The 24,028-nt window shown below is 44.6% G+C and overlaps 1 protein-coding gene across 3 annotated transcripts in view; it reads left to right on the top strand.

The window, feature by feature from the left end:
* WDR91 (WD repeat domain 91) overlaps positions 1-24,028 on the top strand; it is a 60,528-nt gene that overhangs the window by 11,316 nt on the left and 25,184 nt on the right. For 2 of the 3 annotated variants that reach the window (XM_068277957.1, XM_068277959.1), the window contains exons 4-9: positions 2,636-2,843; positions 5,795-5,877; positions 11,173-11,291; positions 16,295-16,481; positions 19,725-19,877; positions 22,968-23,158. In XM_068277957.1, coding sequence (XP_068134058.1) covers positions 2,636-2,843; positions 5,795-5,877; positions 11,173-11,291; positions 16,295-16,481; positions 19,725-19,877; positions 22,968-23,158 — 941 coding nt within the window. The remainder of the gene's footprint in view (positions 1-2,635; positions 2,844-5,794; positions 5,878-11,172; positions 11,292-16,294; positions 16,482-19,724; positions 19,878-22,967; positions 23,159-24,028) is intronic. The other variant, XM_068277960.1, reaches the window with a different exon arrangement.

Below are 24,028 nucleotides of genomic sequence, written 5' to 3'. Positions count from 1 at the left end.
CCGTTGCTCCTATAAACATATGATATTGTCTGTCACTGCCGATTACATGTTCAATTCGAGGATACATTACAGAATAAGAATATAGAGATCTTCATTATTTGATTAGTCTATTACTAGTGGAGACCTCTTAATTAAAGGAAACTTAACATAAAGAAAACTACAAACTAACCTTAGTTTAGACAGGGAGTGGGGGTATAATGTAGAGCAGGGGTCTCAAACTCAATTTACCTGGGGGCCGCAGGAGGCAAAGTCAGGATGAGGCTGGGCTGCATAAGGGATTTCACAATCAGCAGCGAAGCAAACTATTTTGCCTATTTTACCTTATAGTCCGCTTCAGTGCTCCCATTACAAGTAATCCGCCGTATCCCCACTGCAAAACGAGGGCTGCAGAGCCCCCAAATCGCCCAAGGGGCAAAGCTTTCAGCTTCAGCTCTGCCCCTCCTGACGTCAATCGCGGCGCATCGCCGCCTCTGCCCGCCCCTCTCACTCTTCCTTCACAGACATCAGGAGGGGCAGAGCTGAAGCTGAAAGCTCTGCCCCTTCCAGGAAATGCCGGCGGATTGCCCCCTGGGCGATTTGGGGGCTCTGCAGCCCTCGTTTAGCGGCGGGGATGAGGCGGATTACTTGGGAGCACTGAAGCGAACTATAAGGATGCTTTTGCCGGTGAGGGCCGCGAGTTTGAGACGCCTGATGTAGAGAGTATAATTTCCAATTGCTTTGAGGTGGCATTTCAAAATAGTTATAAGAAAAATAACTATTATATAGTAGCTGCAGTTAAACCGTGCTCTGAGACTCTAGCCAATTGCTCCACACCTTCTCAAATTTGTTGGGACAATTTCGATGTGAATATAACACCTTTTCAAATTGGATAGTTTCTAGAATTAAAGATTTCCATTGTGATATCTGTGGTGATTCAGGGGATAGCCACCTTAGAACTATTGTTTTCCTTGCAAGAAATAGAGATTCTCGGATAAATATCTGATGGTAATGTTGACCTTCTATTTCATCCATCAAGCCAAACAGATAGAGCTTAGGTGATATAAGTGGAAAATCACAAAAAGCAGACAAAATGCCAATAACTTGATCCCAGAAATCTCTTACTTTTGGGCACGACCAAATTAAATGGACAAAATCTGCATTTAGTATTACCACATTTCGGGCAATTATCATTATCCCTGAGTTGTTTGTTATGCATTGAAACAGGAGACCAGTAGGCTTGATGTAATATATAGAGTTGAATCAGTCGATTATGTGCAGCTGCAGAAGACAATCTGACCGATAAAATAAAACCCGTCCCATTCATCTTCTTCAATTGCTATACCACCTAATTCCCACTTGGCTACCCCTGAAATTATTTGACAATCTGATTTGGCATTTAAAAGGTGAGTATAAAGATAAGAGATTAGTCCCTGTGCACCTTGTGTACTGAGGACACCTATTAGTGGATATTCTGAGACTTGTATGGGTAAATTAACAAATTGTGCTCTAAGAGCATGTCTAAGTTGAAAAATCCTGAGTAGTGCGGGGTTGGGCACCTGATATATACGAGCAATTTCTGTTGCGGAAAGGATTTTTTGACTACTAGAAATCACATGGACTAAAGTAAATACACCCCTAGTTTGCCAGAAAGTAGGGTCGGGGGGAGATAATAGATGTGGAAGTAAAGGATTAAACCAAAGTGGGGTTTCTGGAGGGATTTCCTTATATTTATATATTCTCTTACTACCTCTCCATACCTGCAAGGCCAGTTTATGTAAAGGAGTAAGAGGGTGAATAGTCCCTTTTGAGCCTGACTCTAGTAGTGTGAATAAATTTTTATTTGGAGTATACTCTGCCAAAAAAGCTTCCGATGGAATAGAAGTCTGATCTGGCATCCATGATTGTAAAAACCTAAGTTAACCTGCTATGTAATAGAGATAGAAGTCCGGGAGACTCAACCCTCCCTCATCTATGGGCCTCATAAGTGATTGTAGCCTTATTTTAGCTCTCTTGCCCCCCCCCCCCCCCCCCAGATAAATGTAGATATTATACTGTTTAATTTAGTAAAGAAGGATTTTTTAATCAGAATCGCAGAGTGTTGCATAATATATGAGATTTTTGGAAGAGAAATCATTTTAAGAATATTTACTCGACCTATTACTGCTAGAGGCAGTTTCCCCCATATTTTGCATTTGTCAGAAAGCTCTTGTATTAATGGGAATATATTAGCTTTATAGAAATCAGTAGCTTACAGTACCTATTCTTTTCAAATAAATTATAATTAGGTCCTTAAATTAACGAGATCCTTAAAGGGGAACTTCAGCCTAAACAAACATACTGTCATTTAGTTACATTGGTTATGTTAGTTAAAATAGATAGGTATTCTAAAGAATAAAAAAAACAAAAAACAAATTTGTGCCAAAACAGCAGAAGGAGAACAACAACATCAGAAATCCCATCATGCTTTGCACAGCTTTAGGGGAAAAATGCTGGGGCAGTTTTCATTTATGCAGCTTAAAGTGAGGCTTGGGTAAAAAAATTAAAGTTCTGATGCTGTGAAACTGTTGAAGAAACACCAAGCCTTTTCATGTCTGCTGAGTAGATTTTTAGTCTGGAGGTTCACATTAAAATCATAGCTGTTCTATTGCTGTTGCAGACCAGTCGGACGGATAAGGCACAAGACTTCTTCCAGAAGCAGGCCCCGGAGCTCCAGAACCAGGTGGAGTGGAAAGAATGGTTTGCTCTCCCCTTCCTGCCTTCCCCGGATGCCAACCCCACCTTCTCCACGTATTTCTCCCGTCAGTGGGCGGACACCTTCACCGTATCGCTGCATAACTTCCTCAGCGTCCTCTTCCAGTGCATGCATATCCTTCCCCAGGAAGAGGGGTGATGGCAATCCAGATTGTGGGCCACAAGACTTCCAGAATTAACCCGCAGTACACCAGTCATGGTGAAATGTGTCTTCGTATTAAATCCCTTGTTGGGGAAGTTTTTTTTTAATAATACATTTTAGAGTTCTAAAATATGTTTCAAGCATTTTAGTTTTTATGCCATTTTAAAAGGAACACCTGGAGTACGAGTGGTTAAATGATACTTACCACTTTTTTTTTTCTTTTCTTTTTTTTTTTTTTTTGAAGACCTCCAGATCCTTGCTCACTCCATCTTCCTCCCTTTCAGTTAGAGCCCAGCTTCCTGCAGTCTTGGGTTCACCGCAGTAGCAAGTGCCCATCCCACCTGAAGCCACACCTCCCTACTGACTTATGGCCATTGCACAGACCTCTTTTTTCCACAAGTCCTTTTATTAATTTTGCAAATAAACTTAAAAAATAAGCAGTGGTGGTGCGAAAGGTGCCACCTGCACACTGGCGAATAAAACAAGAGCTACCAATTAAAGTGGGATAACACTCCATAATAACTGAAAAAAAATCATCCAATGAAAAATTACTTATTTAGCTTACCTATCCTGCTTTTAGTGTTCGCTGTCAGATTAAGGAGAAATGTGATACAGGAAAAAAAGAAAAGAATATGTCTGGTGGTATCCATCTTTACTGTTCCTCTGTTATGCCAAATGTGACATAACTTCTGCCCTTTTCTTTTTTTTCAACCCAGCGCAGTGTTAATTTTCTCTATTTACTGCCACAGCTTACTATCCCTCCCAATCATCACCTAAACAGGCTTACATTACTGTGCGAGGGGGAATCAAGTACATTCTGGTCATAGTGTTCTTATCTTATCCAAAATAGAAAGCTTTCTGTTATTTGCATGCTGGGATAAGCTTGTTACTGTAGTTTAATGAAAAAATCTTCCCACAATCCCCTTGGCTGCACAGTTCCTGCAGTTAGGTAAAAGCATCCAGACTGAGTAACAAGAAAAAAAATTGGTGGACACATAGGGATCTATTTTAGAAAAAAAGGGGTTTGCATATAGTTTGGGGGAACTAACTACTTTTTGCAATTTTTAATGTTTGGATGTTACAACCACTTAAACAAGATAAAATCATTGCTCACCAATTAGTGCTATATTAGTGTACTAGACGGTAATGACATAGCAGAAAAAAAGAAGTATCCAGATTTGTTTCCAGCTATAATTGTAATGTATGCATGTATGTAACAGTAACCATAGTGCAGAATACCATCCTGCAGCTACTGGCTTGATCAAGAAAAGTGGAAAGTCAGTAGTCCAACTTCTGTAGGAAGTGAGTCAGAAAAGAAAAAGAAAAGAGATACTTGCATAAACAAAAGACAAATTGAGAGCCCTTGAGAGTGTAGTATTTTAGAGAATACTGGTATATTTATGAGTATAACAAAAGGAAGGTACAGTACTCAAAAAGGTAGGTTACCTCTAAGACAACCACTGTATCAAGGAGGCTGGGGGTGGAGGACATTACACCTGACCCCACTCTCTGTAGACAGGAAAGAAGGCAGGGTAACACCCCTCCACCGAGGGAGGACTACGTTTGCAAGTGAAATTATTTAACAGAGGCGCTAGTGTAGAATAAAATATTAAAAATCCGTTTAAAGGACCCCTGTCGTGAAAATCTTAAAATTTAAAATACATGTAAACATATTCAAATAAGTACGTTTCTTCCAGAGTAAATTGAACCATAAATTACTTTTCTCCTATTTAGCTGTGACTTACAGTAAGTAGTAGAAATCTGACATTACCAACAGGTTTTGGACTAGCCTATCTTCTCATAGGGGGGGGGGGGGGTTCTCTGGGTTTTCTTTATTTTTTAAAAGCACTTAGTGAATGGCAGTTGCTCCATCCAACTGCCAAAAAAGTGTGCAGTGAGCAGGGAGGCTGGGCAGCATCATTGTATACATTTTTTTCAGGGAATGTCTTTATAAAGAATAAAGGCCATACTGAGAATCCCCAATGAAGAGATGGACTAACCCAAATCCTGTCGGTAATGTCAGATTTGTACTACCTACTGTAAGTGATAGCAACATAGGAGAAACGTAATTTATAGCTCATTTTACTCTGAAAGAAATGTACGTCTTATTTGTATGTTTTTAAAATTTTAAGATTTTTATGACAGTTCCTCTTTAAGAAGGGAGGTAGTGGTGGACGTACCTCCCCAGAAGACTAAACGGTCAGTACATCAGCAAAATTCACTTTATTTGTGACTCCAAATATTGCAACGCGTTTCGTGAGTCAAAGCCTGCTTCCTCAGGCTATAACAGGAGCACTGAAGTTTAGTAGCTTAGCCTTAGTGTGTATAAGTGCCTCCAGAGGCACTTAATCAAACTAAGTCTAAACAGCAGTGCTGCTGTTATAGCCTGAGGAAGCGGACTTTGACCCAAGAAACACGTTGCAATATTTGGAGTCGTGTATAAAGTGAATTTTGCTGATATACGGACTGTTTAGTCTTCTGGGGAGGTAAGTGCCTTCTTAAACGGATTTTTAATATTTTACTCTGCACTGGCTCCTCTTGAAAAATGTCACTTGCAAAGAAAAGAGAGAAGCCAATGCCTAACCCAGGCTGCCACTTACTTTCCTCTTTGATAGGTAGAGGGTGTGACTCAGACTGCCACACCACATCCCCCCTCCTTCTATCTTGCTTCTGAGAGAAGGCGTGTACCAGGAGGCAGTGTATGCTGGCCTGTAAAGGGAGGCGTGTCCTAGACAGCCAGGCTTCCAGAATATGCAGGAGAGAGCCTGGCTGTCAGCTCCACTAGACAGCCTAGACTTTACATGGAAAAGAAAGGTATATCTGTATATCTATAAGAACAGCTGCTATTGTTCTTTGATTCTTTTCTGCACTTCACAACCACTTGTTTCTTTAGCTTTTTATTTTCCTTAACTATACCATCACCTGTCCCGACTATTCTCAGCTTTGACGCGGAGTGTCAGCGAATACAGCTCATCCAGGAGGAGAATGAGGCTCTACGACAGAAGGTCGGTATCTAACTTATCGTAAGCAATGTTAATCAGACAATGGTGTGTCTGTAAACAATGGGAGTGACAGCGCTAAAATCACTGATGATAAATAATAAAGCATTATGGATAACCAATTTAAACAACTGAGCACCATGGCAACTTTTTTTTTTTCTTTTTTAGAATTAACCTCCTCAAAGGGCTATTAACTGAGTGTGTTGTTGGGGATAGGGGGTGGGAAGGGGGGGGGGGGGGAAGCATCAATACTTGCCCGTGGGGTGTTGCTCCTCTGGTCCTCCCGTCCGTTTGGGATGCGCCATCTTCTCCTCAGACTTGCCACAGTCACTGCAGTTTGTCTATTCCCAGCAGTGTTGTGAGAGCGCACGTGCCACAATGCATGCCAGGACATGTAATCCATAACTGCAATTACAGCTCTGTACTCGCAGTCATGGACTACATCTGCAAGCATGCATTGCAGCATGTGCTCACAGCACTGCTGGGAACAAGCAAACTGCAGTCACTGCCGCAAGGCCAAAGAGAAGATGGCACATGCCAAATGGACAGGACCAGAGGAGTAACACCCCACAGGCAAGTAATGATGCACCCCCCCCCCCAAACCCCACCACACCAGTGGCACATTCAGTTAAGGAGGTTTATACTAAAAAACGTTTGCAGGTGTGGCTCATTTGCATTTAAAGGGGCAGTTTAGTGAAAATTATTATTTACCATTAATCACATATCGGTTATTTAATATAGAGAGCTTATGTTTCTCCATAGACCTTTAAAAAAAAGTAGATATCACTCAATTCTGCTTTCCCAGAGAGCTGAGCTGCATAATTAGCATATTATGTGAAGGAAGGACTTCACTGATAGCAGACACTCCAGCTGATTTATAACACTGACTCACACACTACAAAGAGCTGCTGTTCTCACATGTAAATAGATAAAGCAGGCTGCTAATTAGTCACTTAGCAGCCTGTTTGTTTATTTACTTAGCTAGTTACAGAGAACAGCAGCTCTCTAGTGTGTGTCAGCGTTATAATCAGCTGGAGTGTCTGGTATCAGTGAAGGCCATCGCATAGTATGCTAATGAAGCAGCTCAGCTCTCTGCGAAAGCAGAAATAAGGGCTCGTTTCCACTTGTAGGGCGTGCGTCTGCGAGACGCACGCCAGCACAGAGCGGGTGGGCGGGATTGCAGGCGACTCCCATGAGCCGTGCCATGCACGGCTATGGGAATCGCAGCCTCCCGAGCGAATTCTGCGGGGGGTTCCGGCCGAATCGCTACCTCAAGTGATTTGGCCGGCGGCGCCATTCTCCCCTATGGCAGAGTTTCCCCGTGCGATTCATGTGCGGGGAAACTCTGCTGAATAGCAGCGGTTTCCACGATGGTGCAAACGGTCCCTTAGTGATATTAACTACTTTTTTTTTTAATACAAGGTCTATGGAGAAACATATGCTCTCCATATTAAATAACTGATATGTGATTAATGGAAAATAATAATTTTCACTAAACTGCCCCTTTAAAGAGACTCTGAAGTCTCTTAAAAATCCTTTTTTTATTACAAAATCCTGTTTAACATGTTAGCCCTACCTAAACCGCCACATCCTCGCTGCTGTAATCTATCTAAATCCCCCCTCCCTCTCCCTCTTTCTTTTCTTGGTCGTGGGTTTTGCTGCTGTTGGAGGCAGAGCTATGAACCGCAGCTCTGCCTCCATTCGCAATCTATCAGCACGTATCTCCGCCTCTCCCCCGACCCTCTCAGTGAAGGAAGACTGAGAGGGGCGGGGAAGAAGCAGCGATCCGGACTGACAGACGCGCTGAGAGGCAGAGCTGCTGCTCATAGCTCTGCCTCTCACAGAAGTGCTGCCCAGATTGCCCCCCAGGGAGTTTAGGGGGATTTAGTTAGATTACAGCGGCAGGGATGCGGCGGCTTAGGTAGGGCTAATATGCTAAACAGGATTTTGTAATAAAACGAGGATTTTTAAGAGACTTCGGAGTCTCTAAGATACTTTAACAGCACTTTAACCTCCTTAGCGGTAACCCCGTGCTGGACACGGGGTAACCCGCCGTGTAGGATTCCTCAGGCCCTACTGGGCCGATTTGCATACATTTTTTTTTTAAACACGCAGCTAGCACTTTGCTAGCTGCGTGTTTGGTCTCATCGCCGCCGATGCGCCGCTACCCACCGCGATACAGGGCCCCCCCCCCCCCCGCATACCCCTTGCGCAGCCTGGCCAATCGCCGCCAGGCTGCGCTATGGGGTGGATTGGGACTCCCTGTGACATCATGATGTCACTCCGTTCATCGCCATGGCGACGGGGGAAGCCCTCAAGGAAATCCCGTTCAGAACAGGATTTCCTTACGTGCAAGCGGCGCCGGCGGCGATCGGAAGCTACGGGGGACGCCGCAGGTAGGGGGGAAGCATGTAGCTAGCGCTAGGCTAGTTACATGCTAAAAAAAAGGTGACAAAAAAACCCTCCCGCGGCCGCGCAGCCGCGGGAATTATACCGCCAAGGAAATTAAAGTGATCCTGAGTCGAAGCTCAGGATCAAAATCGCATACATACTTCAAAGTGACCCAGAGATGAACTAAAGTAAAGGTTTGATACTTCCCTGGGGCTTCTTCCCGCCCCATAAACACTGAGCCCCGGTAACAGGCTTAGTGACATCAGTCCAGGTCTACTGCTTATACGCGGGAAGTCTGCACGTGCGCAGTAGACCCAGACTGGCATCGACTGAGCCTGTTACTGGGGCTCACAGCAGCAGAACGGCAGACTACGGGAGGATGGTGTTTATGGGGCAGGAGGAAGCCCTGTGTAAGTATCAAAGCTTTAGTATAGTTCATCTCTGGGTGGCTTTAAGAGAGGGAAGCTTCAGGATCCTACCGATGCTTCTACAACCCCCTGTTGTTGCGTGTAGCCCCGCTCCACGTCCGGGCCGCGCAGCTCTTCTTCCTGATGCGGGGTCGCACAGTATCACAGAGCCCGCAGCTCCGGCTTACAGTGCATGCGCGAGTCTGCTATTACGCGGCCACGCTGGAGGAGGAAGAGCTGCTCAGCCCTCTTAATTCTTTCTGTTGCACTGATTCACCTGCATAGCATGAAGAAAGGTTTAAAGAGAACCCGAGGTGGCATATACAGTGATTTGCAAAAGTATTCGGCCCCCTTGAAGTTTTCCACATTTTGTCACATTACTGCCACAAATGTGCATCAATTTTATTGGAATTCCACGTGAAAGACCAATACAAAGTGGTGTACACGTGAGAAGTGGAATGAAAATCATACATGATTCCAAACATTTTTTACAAATAAATAACTGCAAAGTGGTGTGTGCGTAATTATTCAGCCCCCTGAGTCAATACTTTGTAGAACCACCTTTTGCTGCAATTACAGCTGCCAGTCTTTTAGGGTATGTCTCTACCAGCTTTGCACTTTGAGAGACTGAAATCCTTGCCCATTCTTCTTTGCAAAACAGCTCCAGCTCAGTCAGATTAGATGGACAGCGTTTGTGAACAGCAGTTTTCAGATCTTGCCACAGATTCTCGATTGGATTTAGATCTGGACTTTGACTGGGCCATTTTAACACATGGATATGTTTTGTTTTAAACCATTCCATTGTTTCCCTGGCTTTATGTTTAGGGTCATTGTCCTGCTGGAAGGTGAACCTCCGCCCCAGTCTCAAGTCTTTTAAAGATTCCAAGAAGTTTTCTTCCAAGATTGCCCTATATTTGGCTCCATCCATCTTCCCATCAACTCTGACCAGCTTCCCTGTCCCTGCTGAAGAGAAGCACCCCCAGAGCACGATGCTGCCACCACCATATTTGACAGTGGGGATGGTGTGTTCAGAGTGATGTGCAGTGTTAATTTTCTGCAACTCATAGCGTTTTGCATTTTGGCCAAAAAGATCCATTTTGGTCTCATCTGACCAGTGCACCTTCTTCCACATGTTTGCTGTGTCCCCCACATGGCTTGTGGCAAACTGCAAACAGGACTTCTTATGTTTTTCTGCTAACAATGGCTTTCTTCTTGCCACTTTTCCATAAAGGCCAACTTTGTGCAGTGCACGACTAATAGTTTTCCAATGGACAGATTCCCCCACCTGAGCTGTAGATCTCTGCAGCTCGTCCAGAGTCACCATGGGCCTCTTGACTGCATTTCTGATCAGCGCTCTCCTTGTTCGGCCTGTGAGTTTAGGTGGATGGCCTTGTCTTGGTAGGTTTACAGTTGTGCCATACTCCTTCCATTTCTGAATGATCGCTTGAACAGTGCTCCGTGGGATGTTCAAGGCTTTGGAAATCTTTTTGTAGCCCACGCCTGCTTTAAATCTCTTAATAACTTTATCCCTGACCTGTCTGGTGTGTTCTTTGGACTTCATGGTGTTGTTGCTCCCAATATTCTCTTAGACAACCTCTGAAGCCGTCACAGAGCAGCTGTATTTGTACTGACATTAGATTACACACAGGAGCACTCTATTTAGTCATTAGCACTTATCAGGCAATGTCTATGGGCAACTGACTGCACTCAGACCAAACGGGACTGAATAATTACGCACACCCCACTTTGCAGTTTTTTTGTTTTTTGTTTTTTTTTAATGTTTGGATTCATGCATGATTTTTGTTCCACTTCTCACGTGTACTCCACTTTGTATTGGTCTTTCACGTGGAATTTCAATAAAATTGATTCACGTTTGTGGCAGTAATATGACAAAATGTGGAAAACTTCCATGGGGCCGAATACTTTTGCAAACCGCTGTAGTAATCCTATTAGGACCCAGAGGCATGTCGTGTGCACAATGACTTGCCTCTGGGTCATTGCATCGCCGCTGCCAGCCCCACCCCCCCCTGCGCTGCTCTGCCCCCCCCCCCTTAAAAGATCACCAGGCTAGCGACAATCTGCTTGTCGCTAGCCTGCGTTATTTATATTAGGCTGATTGACTGCCTCACATAAATAAAGCAGGCTAGCGACCACAAGATTGTCTCTAGCCTGGCAGTCTTTTAAGGGGGGACAGAGAGGGGGGGGGGGCGGGCTGACAGCGGCGATGCAATGACCCAGAGGCAAGTCATTGGGTGCACGACATGCCTCTGGGTCCTATTAGGATTACTATATGCCACCTCGGGTTCTCTTTAAACTGTGGATGTGATGTCACAGGGAACTAAAGCGACGCCCACAGGGAGAAGGGAATTGAACAGGGAATAAAGATCTCGTGGCCAATTAAAACTGGACTTTTTCAGTACCGATTTATATTTTTGGCCATTTCATAGTGAAAGCATAATTTCCATGTAATGTTTGGCTCCACTTTTCTGCTTGTGTCTTGCAGCTGTTTGCTCTTCAGGCTGAGACTCACAGACTGAAGAAGGAAGGGGACGATGGCCCCACAGTCCATCACAAGCTGCCTCATTATGTCTCCAACATGGATCGCCTGGGGGACTCTGACCTGTAAGTGACATACATACAACGTGGATATCGTTACAAAACTGAACAAGGCATGTTCTCAAATCGGTCATGGTTATCAGTGTTCATTTATAAGTTATACATTCTGGACTGCATTATTGTCCAACTGAAAACTAATAGCATAGCTGTGCTTGCCTGTAGCCATGCACCTACCCATACAGGCTTTAAAGAACAAGCAACACCCATGCTAACCTAGAAATAAAACACACATATATAAGTAGATAAATACTACTTACATAACAGATTTATTGTGCTATCCACGTAATGATTCCTGTTAATTTTTATAAAGGAAAAGCAGAAAATCCTATTCTAGGCAGTGGCCATCTTGCCAAGCTAATGCTGACATCATATCCTCCCTGACTCTTGTTGTCCCCCCTCCCTTCTCTTGCTCATTGTGTATTCATTAGCTGCCCTCCTCCCAGAGTCTTCAGACACTCCCACTGAGGTGTATACTAACAAATGCACTGTCTTTTTTATTTACACATCCAATCACTGAGTCACCTCAGCCTTGCTTATAAACACAAGTAATCAGAGGGTGTGTCTGATAAGCAGCTAGCAGGGAAATAAATGGAAGAGGAGGAATATATTATAGATAAAAAGAACTCCCAGCATTCAACTTTTTGGCACTAGGGCCAGTGCTCCTAAAGTATGTGATAACTACAAACCATAACAGCAGAAAAAGTTTTGCAAGTTTTGAATGCAGGATTAGCATCTTTATCACTTAATACACCCAGATCAGTTGCTGTTGAAATTTGATTTTTATGGTGACAATACCGCTTTAAGGGCAACTGAAGTGAGGGGCATATGGTGGCTGCTGCATTTATGTTTAAACACTGCAAATTGTCTGGCTGTCCTGCCGATCCTATGCCTCTAGTACTTTTAGCTTGAACCCACCTGGCAGTATGATTATTTCCAGATTTAGGGTCTAAAAGCCGTGCAAATTTTTCACAAACTTTTAGACCCTAAAAACAAGAAGAAAAAAAAAACATAACACAGAGAGATCTGCAGAAGCTCCTGCATATAACTCACTCAGTAGAAATTTTCACCCAGTCCTTAATTGGCAATACGGTAAAGATGTCAGCTGCAATGAGTGATCCTTTAACCACTTCTATTGCGGACACATCAACCGTCTGTGGGCCTTTAACTCAAAAATATCCTAACTGCAACACCACCATTCCGAACAGAGTTAACCCAGGCCTCACTTGCCCGTTATCAAAAATTCTTTGTTGTGAAAACCAACCATAGATGTGTAGCACAATCACAGTTTAAAATCCATTAAAAACACTTACAGAACCTCAGGATAAGCACAACATGCCCCCGCATCTACAGACGTCATATGCATACATACACACCATTCGCTACACAGGATAGTTTTGCATGCAAGGTAGTGTGACAAAACCCTATTTTCTGCAGCAACTGCTTGAAAAATACTCCAGTACAACATTACCGCTCTGAGCTGCAGATTTCCATCCCGAGCCTGATTTGGCATTACCACTAAGGAGTTTCACTTACCTGGGGAATCTACCAGCCCCCTGCAGCCATCCTGTGTCCTCGCAGTCACTCATGGCTCCTCTGGTCCCCCGCTGCCAGCTAGTTTCGTTTGTGCCGACTGGGAGTCGGCTGGCTGTCATGCGTACGTTTTTACGCATCCCTGCTGGTGTAGGAAGCTATTGCAGACATCAACAAGCAAATTTTTACGCGTTACAGATGTAATGCGTAAATGCGTAAAATACACCCGTAATGCGTAAAATGTGCTTGTTGATGTCTGCAATGGCTTCCTACACCAGCAGGGATGCGTAAAAACGTACGCATGGCGGCCGGCCGACTCCCAGTTGGACAAACGAAACTAGCTGGCAGCGGGGGACCAGAGGAGCCATGAGTGACTGCGAGGGCACAGGATGGCTGCAGGGGGCTGGTAGATGCACCAGGTAAGTAAAACTCATTATTTTTTTTTATTTATTTATTTTTTACAGTTAACGTTCCGTTTAAGGTGGCCCTAATGGTCCAATTTCGAGCGATCAGATAATTCTGATTGGATGTGATCAGATTGGTTGTAAATCTCCGTTGATGGGCATAAATAAATTCGAATGATTATAAAAACAGTCATCCCATTGGATTTTCGTTGACCCAGAATTTTCTTCTCGGTTGTGATAGATAGGAAGCAAAGATTGGTTCAATGATGGTGTAATGAATGATGTACTACGATATTTCACTTACGATTAGAATTATCTGATTGCTCGAATGATATTTTGCTAGAAAATGGATAGTTAGTGGCCACCTGTAGACTCTCTGAACAAGCATGCAAATCAGGTGTTTGATTTAAAGGGGAACTGAAGTAAGTTGTATACGGAGGCTGCCATATTTATTTCCTTTTAATCAATAGCCTGGCAGCCCTGCTGGTCTGTTTCTCTGCAGTATCATCTGAATAACACCAGAAACAAGCATGCAGCTAGTCTTGTCAGATCTGACTTTAAAGTCTGAAACACCTGATCTGCTGCATGCTTGTTCAGGGGCTATGGCTAATAGTATTAGAGGCAGAGGATCAGCAGGGCTGCCAGGCAACTGGTATTGCTTAAAAGGAAATAAACATGGCAGCCTCCATATACCTCTCTCTTCAGTTCCCCTTTAACGAGAAACCGTGACCAAGAATTAAACTTCATCAATCAGATACCCCCTTTTACATGAGAAATCTTTTCCTTTTCACAAACTGACCATCAGGGGGCTCTGTATGGCTGATATTGTGGTGGAGCTCCTCCAGCAGGAAACTGTGAGTACCATGGTCCTGGCAGTTTCCTGTCTGTGAACCTTGTTGCATTGTGGGAAATAGCTGTTTACAGCTGTTTCCAACTGCCAAAAAAGCAAGCAGCAGCTACATCACCTGCCAGCAGTAAAAATGTCACCATGTGATAAATGTCAGAATGTAAATCAGGGATTTAAAAGATTTCACAAAGGGCAAACACTGACTAAATCATTTATACATAATTATTGTAAACATGAAGCCCTTTTTTTAATTACATTATTTTCACTGGAGTTCCTCTTTAAGTTTGACTGGCTTAGCCGCATTCTTGTTTCAGGTGTGTGATTCAGACACTACTGATTCATGAAAAGTTAGCAGGGCTGCCAGCAGGCCCGGCCCTAAACTTTTTGCCGCCTGAGGCAAGCTTTAAGCAAATCACCCCCCCCTCCTCCCCCCCAAGCCGTGGGTGTTAGGGGCCGCCGGAGCTGGAGGGGATAGCGGGCAGGAAGGGGGTATTGGGCCTAGCGGCGGGGAGGGGGGTCGGACCCCCCCCCCCTCCCTCGCCTGGGTCCCCCGTCCTCTGCTCCCCTCCAGCTTTAAAAAGGGACCCCCCCCCCCCCCGCCGCTAGGCCCAATACCCCCTTCCTGCTCGCTATCCCCTTCAGCTCGGGCGGCCCTTCACACCCACGGACGGGCGGGTGCCAACCCCCAGAAGTGCCGCCTGAGGCAAAAGTTTCACCCCGCCTCATGGGCGGGCCGGCCCTGGCTGCCAGGCAACAGGTGTTTAATAGGAAATAAATTATTATTATTATTATTTAGTATTTATATAGCGCCGACATATTACGCAGCGCTGTACAATGTATATATATATATATATATATATCTTGTCACTAACTGTCCCTCAAAGGAGCTCACAATCTAATCCCTACCATTGCCATATGTCTATATTATGTAGTGTAAGTATTGTAGTCTAGGGCCAATTTAGGGGCAGCCAATTAACTTATCTGTATGTTTTTGGAAATATGGCAGCCTCCATATCCCTCTCACTTCAGGTGTCCTTCAAAGGAAACAACGCGTTGGCTGTACAGCTGACCTTGTGTTTTTACAGCCTTGACCCAAGGATGTCGCCCATGGGACCGGGTCCCAATTCTCGTACACGACAACAATCCAGCATGTAGGAAGCCCTTTGGAGGCTGAGCATGAGCACAGAAGTCAGGCAGCTGGCATTGTTTATTGGTGAATAAAGATGGCAGCCTCCAACAGTTACCCCTGGTGTGTGTGCGTGTGTGTGTGCGCGTGCGTGCGTAGGGAGGTGGAGTGGGTATGTAGGGGGTCAACATTACATGGGGAAAACCTTGGGGGGAGATTGCTTGCAGAGGTGGCTGGACATCTTTCCAATAGATTTCCAGCTGAAATCTGTTTGCAGTGTGTAGATAGGGAATAGATCCCTCTCTGATCAGATTCGATCTGAGAGGGATCAGTCTGAGGATTGCATCTGTTGCCCCATCTGCAAATGTATGGGCACCTTTAGTGAAGTCTATACAATCTTCTCTGACTGAGGTTCCATGGGACTGAAGGCAACACTGGTTTAAATAAACTTAACAACTCTAAATATAACATAAATAAAGACAAAGAGACACTCCAGGCGTGGCATTTTAGGCTGTGGCCGATCTTTATTATTATCTTAATAAAAAGGTCGAGGTCCATAAACAACTTTATTAAAATGTAAAACTTTATTAAAACTGTACATAACACCGTTCATCAAATGATCCACCAATACGGTTCGGAACCATGAAAACTTAACTTCCAGTAGGACCCCAACGCGGACTTCGTCCACGCCACCATGGCGTGACCTTGATCAATAAAGACTTGACCACGACGATGACTTCTGTAATAAAAGGAGGGAGTGGCGGGCGGGAAGCTCACCCAGACCGCTCTGGTACAAAAGGCTGAGATACTGCCGACGGACCCTACTTTTATACACTGTAAGTGTACCTAATTGGTTGCTGCAACAATGTATGCCCCAGCAACACCTGGCAGACTTTACCTGCCACTATAGCCGACCAATCAAATTCCTTATCCCAGTACCACCCTTATGCAGCAGTATTCCCTCAGCCAATCACACCTCTGGCTACCTCACAGAGGGAAAATTAAACAGGATTGATACAGCTACCTCAGGTTACCATGGTCCCATGTAGGGCCTATTATTAATCATTGCGGCCCTTTTCATTCTCTTCCTCTTCTTCTCTAGTAGCATGGTATCCAGTCAGAGGAATACGGGTTCCACAGTGCAGTCACAGAAGACCACCGGCTTCCTCTCTTCCTTCCTGCCGCAGAGTAAGAAAGTAACGCCCACCCGACCCACGCAGGCGACTGTTTCCTCGCCCACGCAGAGCACCGCTGCCCTTCCACTGAAGAAGGAGATAGTGAACAGTCAGGTACACTTGTCGGGAAAATGTCTAATGTGCTTTATTTTCCTCCAGTATGTATTTTCTAGGCTTTCTCGTTATTGCAACCACTTAATTAAGAACTTAATGTTTACCTGGACTGACGTGGCATGATCACATGGATGTTTAAATATATTACGAGTCCTAGAGAGAATTTGCTTTTTTTTTTTTTTTTTACTTAAAGAGAAACTGTAGTGAAAATCCTAAAATTTTAAACAGACAAATAAGAAGTACATTTCTTCCTGAGTAAAATGAGCCATAAATTACTTCTCTCCTATGTTGCTATCACTTACAGTATGTAGTAGAAATCTGTTATTACCGACAGGTGTTGGGCTAGTCCATCTCTTCATGGGGAATTCTCAGCATGGCCTTTATTCTTTGTAAAGACACTCCCTGCAAAAGATTTATACAAAGATGCTGGCCAGCCTCCCTGCTTGCCATACATTTTTTGAGCAGTTGGTCGGAGCAACTGCCATTCAATAAGTGCATTTTGAAAATAAAGAAATCCATGTGAACCCCCCATGAGGAGATGGGCTAGTCCAAAACCTGTCGGTTCTGTCAGATATCTACTACTTACTGTAAGTGACAGCAACATAGGACAAAAGTATTTTATGGCTCATTTTACTCTGGAAGAAACCTACTTTTTAATTGTATATGTTTACATATATTTTAAATGTTAAGATTTTTGCAACAGAGGTCCTTTAATCAATCATTTACTTAAATTTTATTGCAAGGGTTAATAAACCGTTGTCGTTTAAAAGGAAATAAATATGGCTGACCTCTCACTTCAGATGTACTTTAATTTTAAGATGTTTAAGATGTTTTTAAATTCTTTTGTAATTAAAGAGATAATAGATGCCCTTACATCTACCAATTGGGGGGGCGGTCATCAGATGAAATACTGTAAATATTGAATCATATGAAAACCAGTGTCGCCAAAAGCATGCCTGATTCGAGAACCAGGTAACACCGGAGGGAAACCTGGCACCGGCTTCCTCTCCTCTGTGCCCTGCAAACAACATCCAGAGCCTGTTCTCTCCCTCTGTGGTGGGTGAGGCAGAGGTCATGCGCCTCTTATCAACACTAAATGCCAGGAAAGCCTCCGGCCCCGACGGAGTATCTCCAGCCTGCCTTAAAACCTGCTGTCGGCAACTTGCTCCCATCCTCTCTGCCATATTTACCAAGTCCCTAGAGGTAGGCAAGGTCCCCGTATGCTTCAAGAGGTCCACCATCATACCTGTCCCCAAGAAACAAGGGGTCTCCGAACTTAACAACTTTAGGCCCGTGGCCCTGACGTCCGTCATTATGAAAACCATGGAGCGGGCGGTCCTAGCCCACCTTAAGCACTCCACTTCACCCCATCTAGACCCCTACCAGTTTGCCTACAGGGCGAACAGGTCCACCGATGATGCAATCAACATCTGTCTGGAACTCATCAACGACCACCTTGACAGGCCAGACACGTACGCTAGGATACTACTCTTGGACTTCAGCTCGGCCTTCAATACCATCTGCCCACGCATCCTCCAACGGGACCTGGCTGCACTTGAAGTCCACTCAAGCCTACAACTCTGGATCACGGACTTTCTCACCAACAGGTCCCAAGTCGTCAGACTGGGCGATATCCACTCCCAAGCTGCAACCACGAACACAGGTGCTCCTCAAGGCTGCGTCCTGTCACCACTGCTGTTCTCCCTCTACACGAACAGTTGCAGATCTGAGGCAGACTCTGTCAAGGTCATCAAGTTCGCTGACGACACCACCATCATTGGCCTTGTCACCAAGGATGATGTTCAGGAGTACCGTCAGCAGGTGGAGAGAATCTGCAACTGGAGCAAGGAGAACAGGCTGGTACTTAACACTGCAAAAACAGTTGAACTAATCATTGACTTCAGGAAGTCTGCCCACACCCCACCTCCAATTCATATTGACGGAACCGAGGTAGCCAGGGTGCCCTGTGCCCGGCTTCTGGGTACTACCATCTCCAGCGACCTAAGATGGAAGCCTAACATCACTACCACCCAACGGAAAGCCCAGCAGAGACTTTACTTCCTCCGTCAGCTGAGGAAGTTCGGCATGACTCACGTAATTCTAACTAACTTCTACTCAGCCACCATCGAGTCGATCCTCTGCTCTTCCATCCTGGTCTGGTATGCCGGCACCACCACCAGCGACAAGGACATACTACAGAGGGTCATGAGGTCAGCGGAGAGGATCATTGGGTGCCCCCTCCCTTCACTGACCTTACTACACAACAAAAGGCTGAAATCCAGGGCACTGAAGATTGCCAATGATCCCTCACACCCAAGCCACCGCTACTTCAGCCTGCTGCCACTGGGCCAGAGGCTACGGGCTATCTCCACAAAAAGAGCGAGACATAGGAATTCTTTCTTCCCCTCAGCGGTCAACCTCCTAAATTCTCTCCACATACTACCGTCAATTCAAGCCCCGACGGACAGCTGTGCCGGCTGCGCTATGGCTGACCAGTTGACCGAACCAATCAGTCCAATAGACTAACTGCCAGGCTCCTCAGGTCACACTGGGTACTGTGATGCATATATTGTAATGTTGTAATGTAATTTAATGTGTACTTGATGCCTTTGCTGTTGCTGCGATCTATGTATGTCTCTTTCCATCTATGTCTCTCCCTGAGCTATATGTACAGTGCCAAAAATAATTCCGGGCATGACCCAGTCATGCTTGGCGAAATAAACGATTCTGATTCTGATTGACGATTCCATGACGTGTGTATGTTTATTTTAACTTTTTATTTTTCAGTTCAGGTTTGCTTTTAAATTCTTCTACTGGCTGGCAAACAGGACAAATGATCACTCAACCAATAAGTTACTGCCTGCACTACCCTTTTAATTTTAACCACCTTTTTAAAAAAAAAAAAAAGAGATTTTCAAAACTGCTGCCAAAGCACTCTATTAATGAAACAGTGGAAAATAAGTAACGAGTGTTCCTCTGTGCCACTTATTACTCAAACAGGAAGAGCAAAACACCTGGGCTGCCTGCACTGCAATTAAAGAACAGATCCCAGACTTTAAAATAGTGCATTTTTTCCCCATAACTGGTTGCAATGAAATAAGTCCCTTTTAATGTCAAAAATGTAAAACAAATATTGAAGCAGCACAGCTGGGTTTTATATCGAAAAGAGGACTTTTGTCTTCAGTAAGCGATGGCATTTTCACACCTTAACTTGTATTGTCTGGAATCTCACTTACATCACAGGCTCAAAAGACGAAGGAGGTCCTGATCGTACCTAAAGAGGCGAAGAGCGTGCAAAATGTTCTCGGCGTCCCCGGCACCAGCGATCCCAACATACAGCAAAGACAACGGCGTCTGCAGGAAAGGAAGGAACTCCTCGCTAAGACCCAGTCTCAGGTGAGCAGATACAAGGCCTCATATTCTCCTCCAAGCCAGTAGAGGATCTTGTACAAAAATGCAATAGGGTACGCTCATGGACTGAGACCAATCATCATATGTAGCAGTTAATTTAATAATTCAATATAAAAGCACATATATAAAACAAATAGACAATATATGTTCAGTGCACAATAGAATGGAATACAGGATCTTGTTTCAACCTAGCAGTCATACACACAGTCACACTGGAGCAGGTTTATGGATGTTGTTTACTACACTTCCACTGCTCTCCAAACGTCCACTGTGGATTATCTGTCACCTTTGCTCTAAGAGACAGATAGCAATGCTGCTGTTCATTGATCAAAGACAGGGATCACAGTAATACTTATGAGTTCCTTATTGATCGTTTTTGGAGAGCCACCTTAATGGTATCCAGTAAATGCCAGCAATAATAATAGGCAGTGAATAGCTGTTAAACTTGCCACCTCCGTGTTTACACTAGACAATAGGATTTCCAGCAGTAGTTCATAACAATATAGGCTGTAAGTCTTACCACCTCCGTAGGTGTAAAGTGCAGTGCAACTTCCCTCAGGGGGTTAAACATCAAGGTCCGTAGTTGGAAGAGAAGTTTCACGTGGATAACCCAGGACCGCTCTATCCAGCTAGCTCCGGCCTGCAGCTCAGCTGGAGAGTCTGTGCGCCGTTGTTAGTGTCTGTTTAGCTGCGCAGGGTCAATTGACCCGGTCCTGTAGTGCAAGTTTCCGCATTCCACGGGAGAAAATGGAAGTCCGGCCCCAAGATGCTGATAGGTGGTCTGGGGCCCGGACTTCCGTTTTTCTCCCGTGATGCTGATAGGTGGTCTGGGGCCCGGACTTCCGTTTTCTCCCGTGGAACATGGAAACTTGCGCTACAGGACCGGGTCAATTGACCCTGCGCAACTAAACAGACACGAAGTATAAATATTACTGTGATCCCTGTCTTTGATCAATGAACAGCAGCATTGCTATCTGTCTCTTAGGGGAAAGGTAACAGATAATGCACAGTGGACGTTTGGAGAGCAGTGGAAGTGTAGTAAACAACATCCATAAACCTGCTCCAGTGTGACTGTGTGTATGACTGCTGAGTTGAAACAGGATCCTGTATTCCATTCTATTGTGCACTGAACATATATTGTCTATTTGTTTTATATATGTGCTTTTATATTGAATTATTAAATTAACTGCTACATATGATGATTTGGTCTCAATAGTCCATGAGCGTACCCTATTGCTTTTTTGTACAATTTTACTCTTTGGTGGTTTGGGATACCACCGTTTTTTAGGGTAGCAGCAGAAGTACTGTCAGAATAATATCACCACCTTTGAGCGCAAGAACTACAACTTTATTGTTCAGTAGAGAATCTTACCAACAAAGCTGATTTTTTCTGCAGTAATACTCTTTGAGGAGAATCCATGGAGAATAGTAATTGTGGGTAAACCATACTCCTAATAACATTATTCTCCTAATGCAGGAGGCAGGTGTGAGGACTAGCAAATAGCCATTCCAATTCAAAGGAATTATCTCGTTTGAGATCAGTGCACTGCTTTTGACCTCAGCTGGCAGAACTCGTCGTGCTGTAAATTCTTGAAATGCTTCGATCTCTCTGCTAACAGAGTAAATGGAAACTGAAAGCAGAAGTCTGCTGTTATTGTCTCACACTGCCCCCTAGTGCCAAGTGGCTATAAATATACATTACAGCAGTACAAAATAAGTAGCAAGGAAATGAAAAAGGTGCTACAATAAATTGGCCTGTAGCACTTGCAAGCCTCTAAGTAAATTGGCTGCTAAAGGGTTAAAGAAGCACTGTAACGACAGAGCAAAATACATTACATCAGGGGTGTAACTAGGCCCCACCGGGCCCCCCTGCAGAAATTCTGAGCAGGCCCCTGGAGGGGTCGCAGCATGAGGGGAAAACCATGCCCACAGTCGGCGGGGAGGGGGCGGTCCCCCCCTCCCTCACCTCGGGGCTCTCCCCTCCAGCTTAATGAGTGTCCGGGCTAAAGCAAGCGTTCCTCACTGTAGTCTCTGACGCGACTTCCTGTTTTATACAGGAAGTCGCGTCAGAGACTAGAGCGAGGAACGCACGCTGAAGCGCACGGAAGACAGAAGGTATGTATCAGCCGTTGCCTGCCGCTTCCTGCCGCTGCCCGGACACTCATTAAGCTGGAGAGGAGCGCAGAGGGGAGAGCCCCGAGGTCCCCCCCCCCCCCTCCCTGCCGACTGTGAGCATGGCTTTCCCCTCATGCTGCGACCCCTCCAGCCCCCCAAAACGGCCCCCGAGCGGGCCCCGAGGGCAGGGCCCCCCTGCGGGGGCAGAGGTCGCATCCCCTATTGTTACGCCAGTGCATTACATTATTCAGAATAAACAATTTTACTTTAGCCTGGTTTCAGCATCAGAAACCCTTCCTGTACCTATATATTGATATGTAACCCCACCCAGTGATGTTTAACCTAGGCTATTTAGTTATACATCCTTCTCCCAGATTATTCTAGGATGCCAGGTGTTTTGCTTACATTTGAACACACAACAAACCTTGCCAGCAGTAAATATGTCACCTTCGTGATAAATTTAAATCATGGTGAGGAAAGATTTTACATTGAGCAAACACTGACTAAATAATTTCTAAATTAATACTGTAAAAAACAAAACAAAAAAACAATTTAAATCATTTAGTTTCATTTACTTTAATGAGCACATGTGTTAATCAGGGATTTGCTAACCCCAGCTTCCCTCTTTCTGTACAGGGTAGTAGGTTTTATGAGGTTTTTGCACATCACTAGTGGAGAAGCATGTGGTCCATTTGATCAGGTGACCTGTTTTTGCTTCCTGTTTGTTGGCCTGCACAGATCACATGATTGTGACTTGTCAGTAGAAGGATTACAGCTTGATGGTTGATCATTAATTTTCCTCAATGAATATTTTGGTAGAATAAAATGATCATTTCAACTGTGCCCTGAAGATTGAGCTAGTGAAAGTGTTCATGAACAAAGGGGGGCACTGCACTGCACATAGTAGAGGTAGTTAGTACTTGTGGATAGTGACTGGCTATATACGCATTCTAACTGCAGAGTATGGAGAAGAAGTCGGAGGCGTCGGAACCTGAGCCAGAGCCCCGCCCAGAGCTGCCACAAGACCAGGTGGAAGCCTTGATGAGAGGAACAGGAGGAAGTGGCAGCGGAGGAGAGAAACCGGAGCAGCCCTTCATTGTGCTGAGCCAAGAAGAGTACGGAGAGCATCACTCTTCCATCATGCATTGCAGGTATACGTGACGTCAGAGCATCGCTCTTCCATCATGCATTGCCGGTATACCTGACATCGAGAGCATCGCTCTTCCATCATGCATTGCAGGTATAGGCAACATCGTTAATAAAGCAAAATAAGAGGAATAGTTTAATATCGGGCCAATTCTAGCTAATTATTTTGATTGGAGAGTAGCCTACTTGTGTCCTGATGGGAAATTTGCAAAATGTGCCTGTTGGCGAGGCCTGAGGACAGGTTTGCGGTAAGCAAGGAAGATGGGCGTCGGAACCACCACAGAAGTTTGGGCGCCCATTTGAAACCGGTATATAAAGGAAATTTGGGTTCCTACGGGGCTGCCCGCTATGCAAACTGTGGGTACAAATAGTTGCACGCTGTTTGTAGCTGGAGTTTGCATAGTGGGCGACCACACTGCTCTCTATTTTATCAGGTACCGTACACACCTAAATTTCCTTTGTACCAGTATTCGAGCGCTGCGTAATATGTTGGCACTATATAATTCTATCAATTCCAGCAATTGCTGGTGAAGCTCCGCGCTCACTAGATTAGGCTAGTAGGTTGACAAACAGACTACTTCTTAAGGAATAAAACACAATAAAAACAATATAACAAATAAGAACACTATATGCTTCTAAAAAGATTCTATGGCTCAGAACACCCCTGAATACAGAGCCACCCTGTAAACACAAGGAAATGGTTCAGTCAAACGTCCTCAAAAACTGTTCCAATTCACTTAGATGGCCATAATGTCCCCAGACAAAAAATGGCTTTAGCTTCGCTGAAGTCAACAATAGGCGAGTAGTCCTTCTTATTTAACCATAAACACTTTCAAGTACTTGACCAGCGCTGCAAATATTCATGTCACTCCCAC

This window comes from Hyperolius riggenbachi, chromosome 3 (assembly GCF_040937935.1).
Source record: "Hyperolius riggenbachi isolate aHypRig1 chromosome 3, aHypRig1.pri, whole genome shotgun sequence".
In the NCBI taxonomy this organism is placed as follows: Eukaryota; Metazoa; Chordata; class Amphibia; order Anura; family Hyperoliidae; genus Hyperolius; species Hyperolius riggenbachi.
This window is presented reverse-complemented; position numbering and strand designations above follow the sequence as displayed.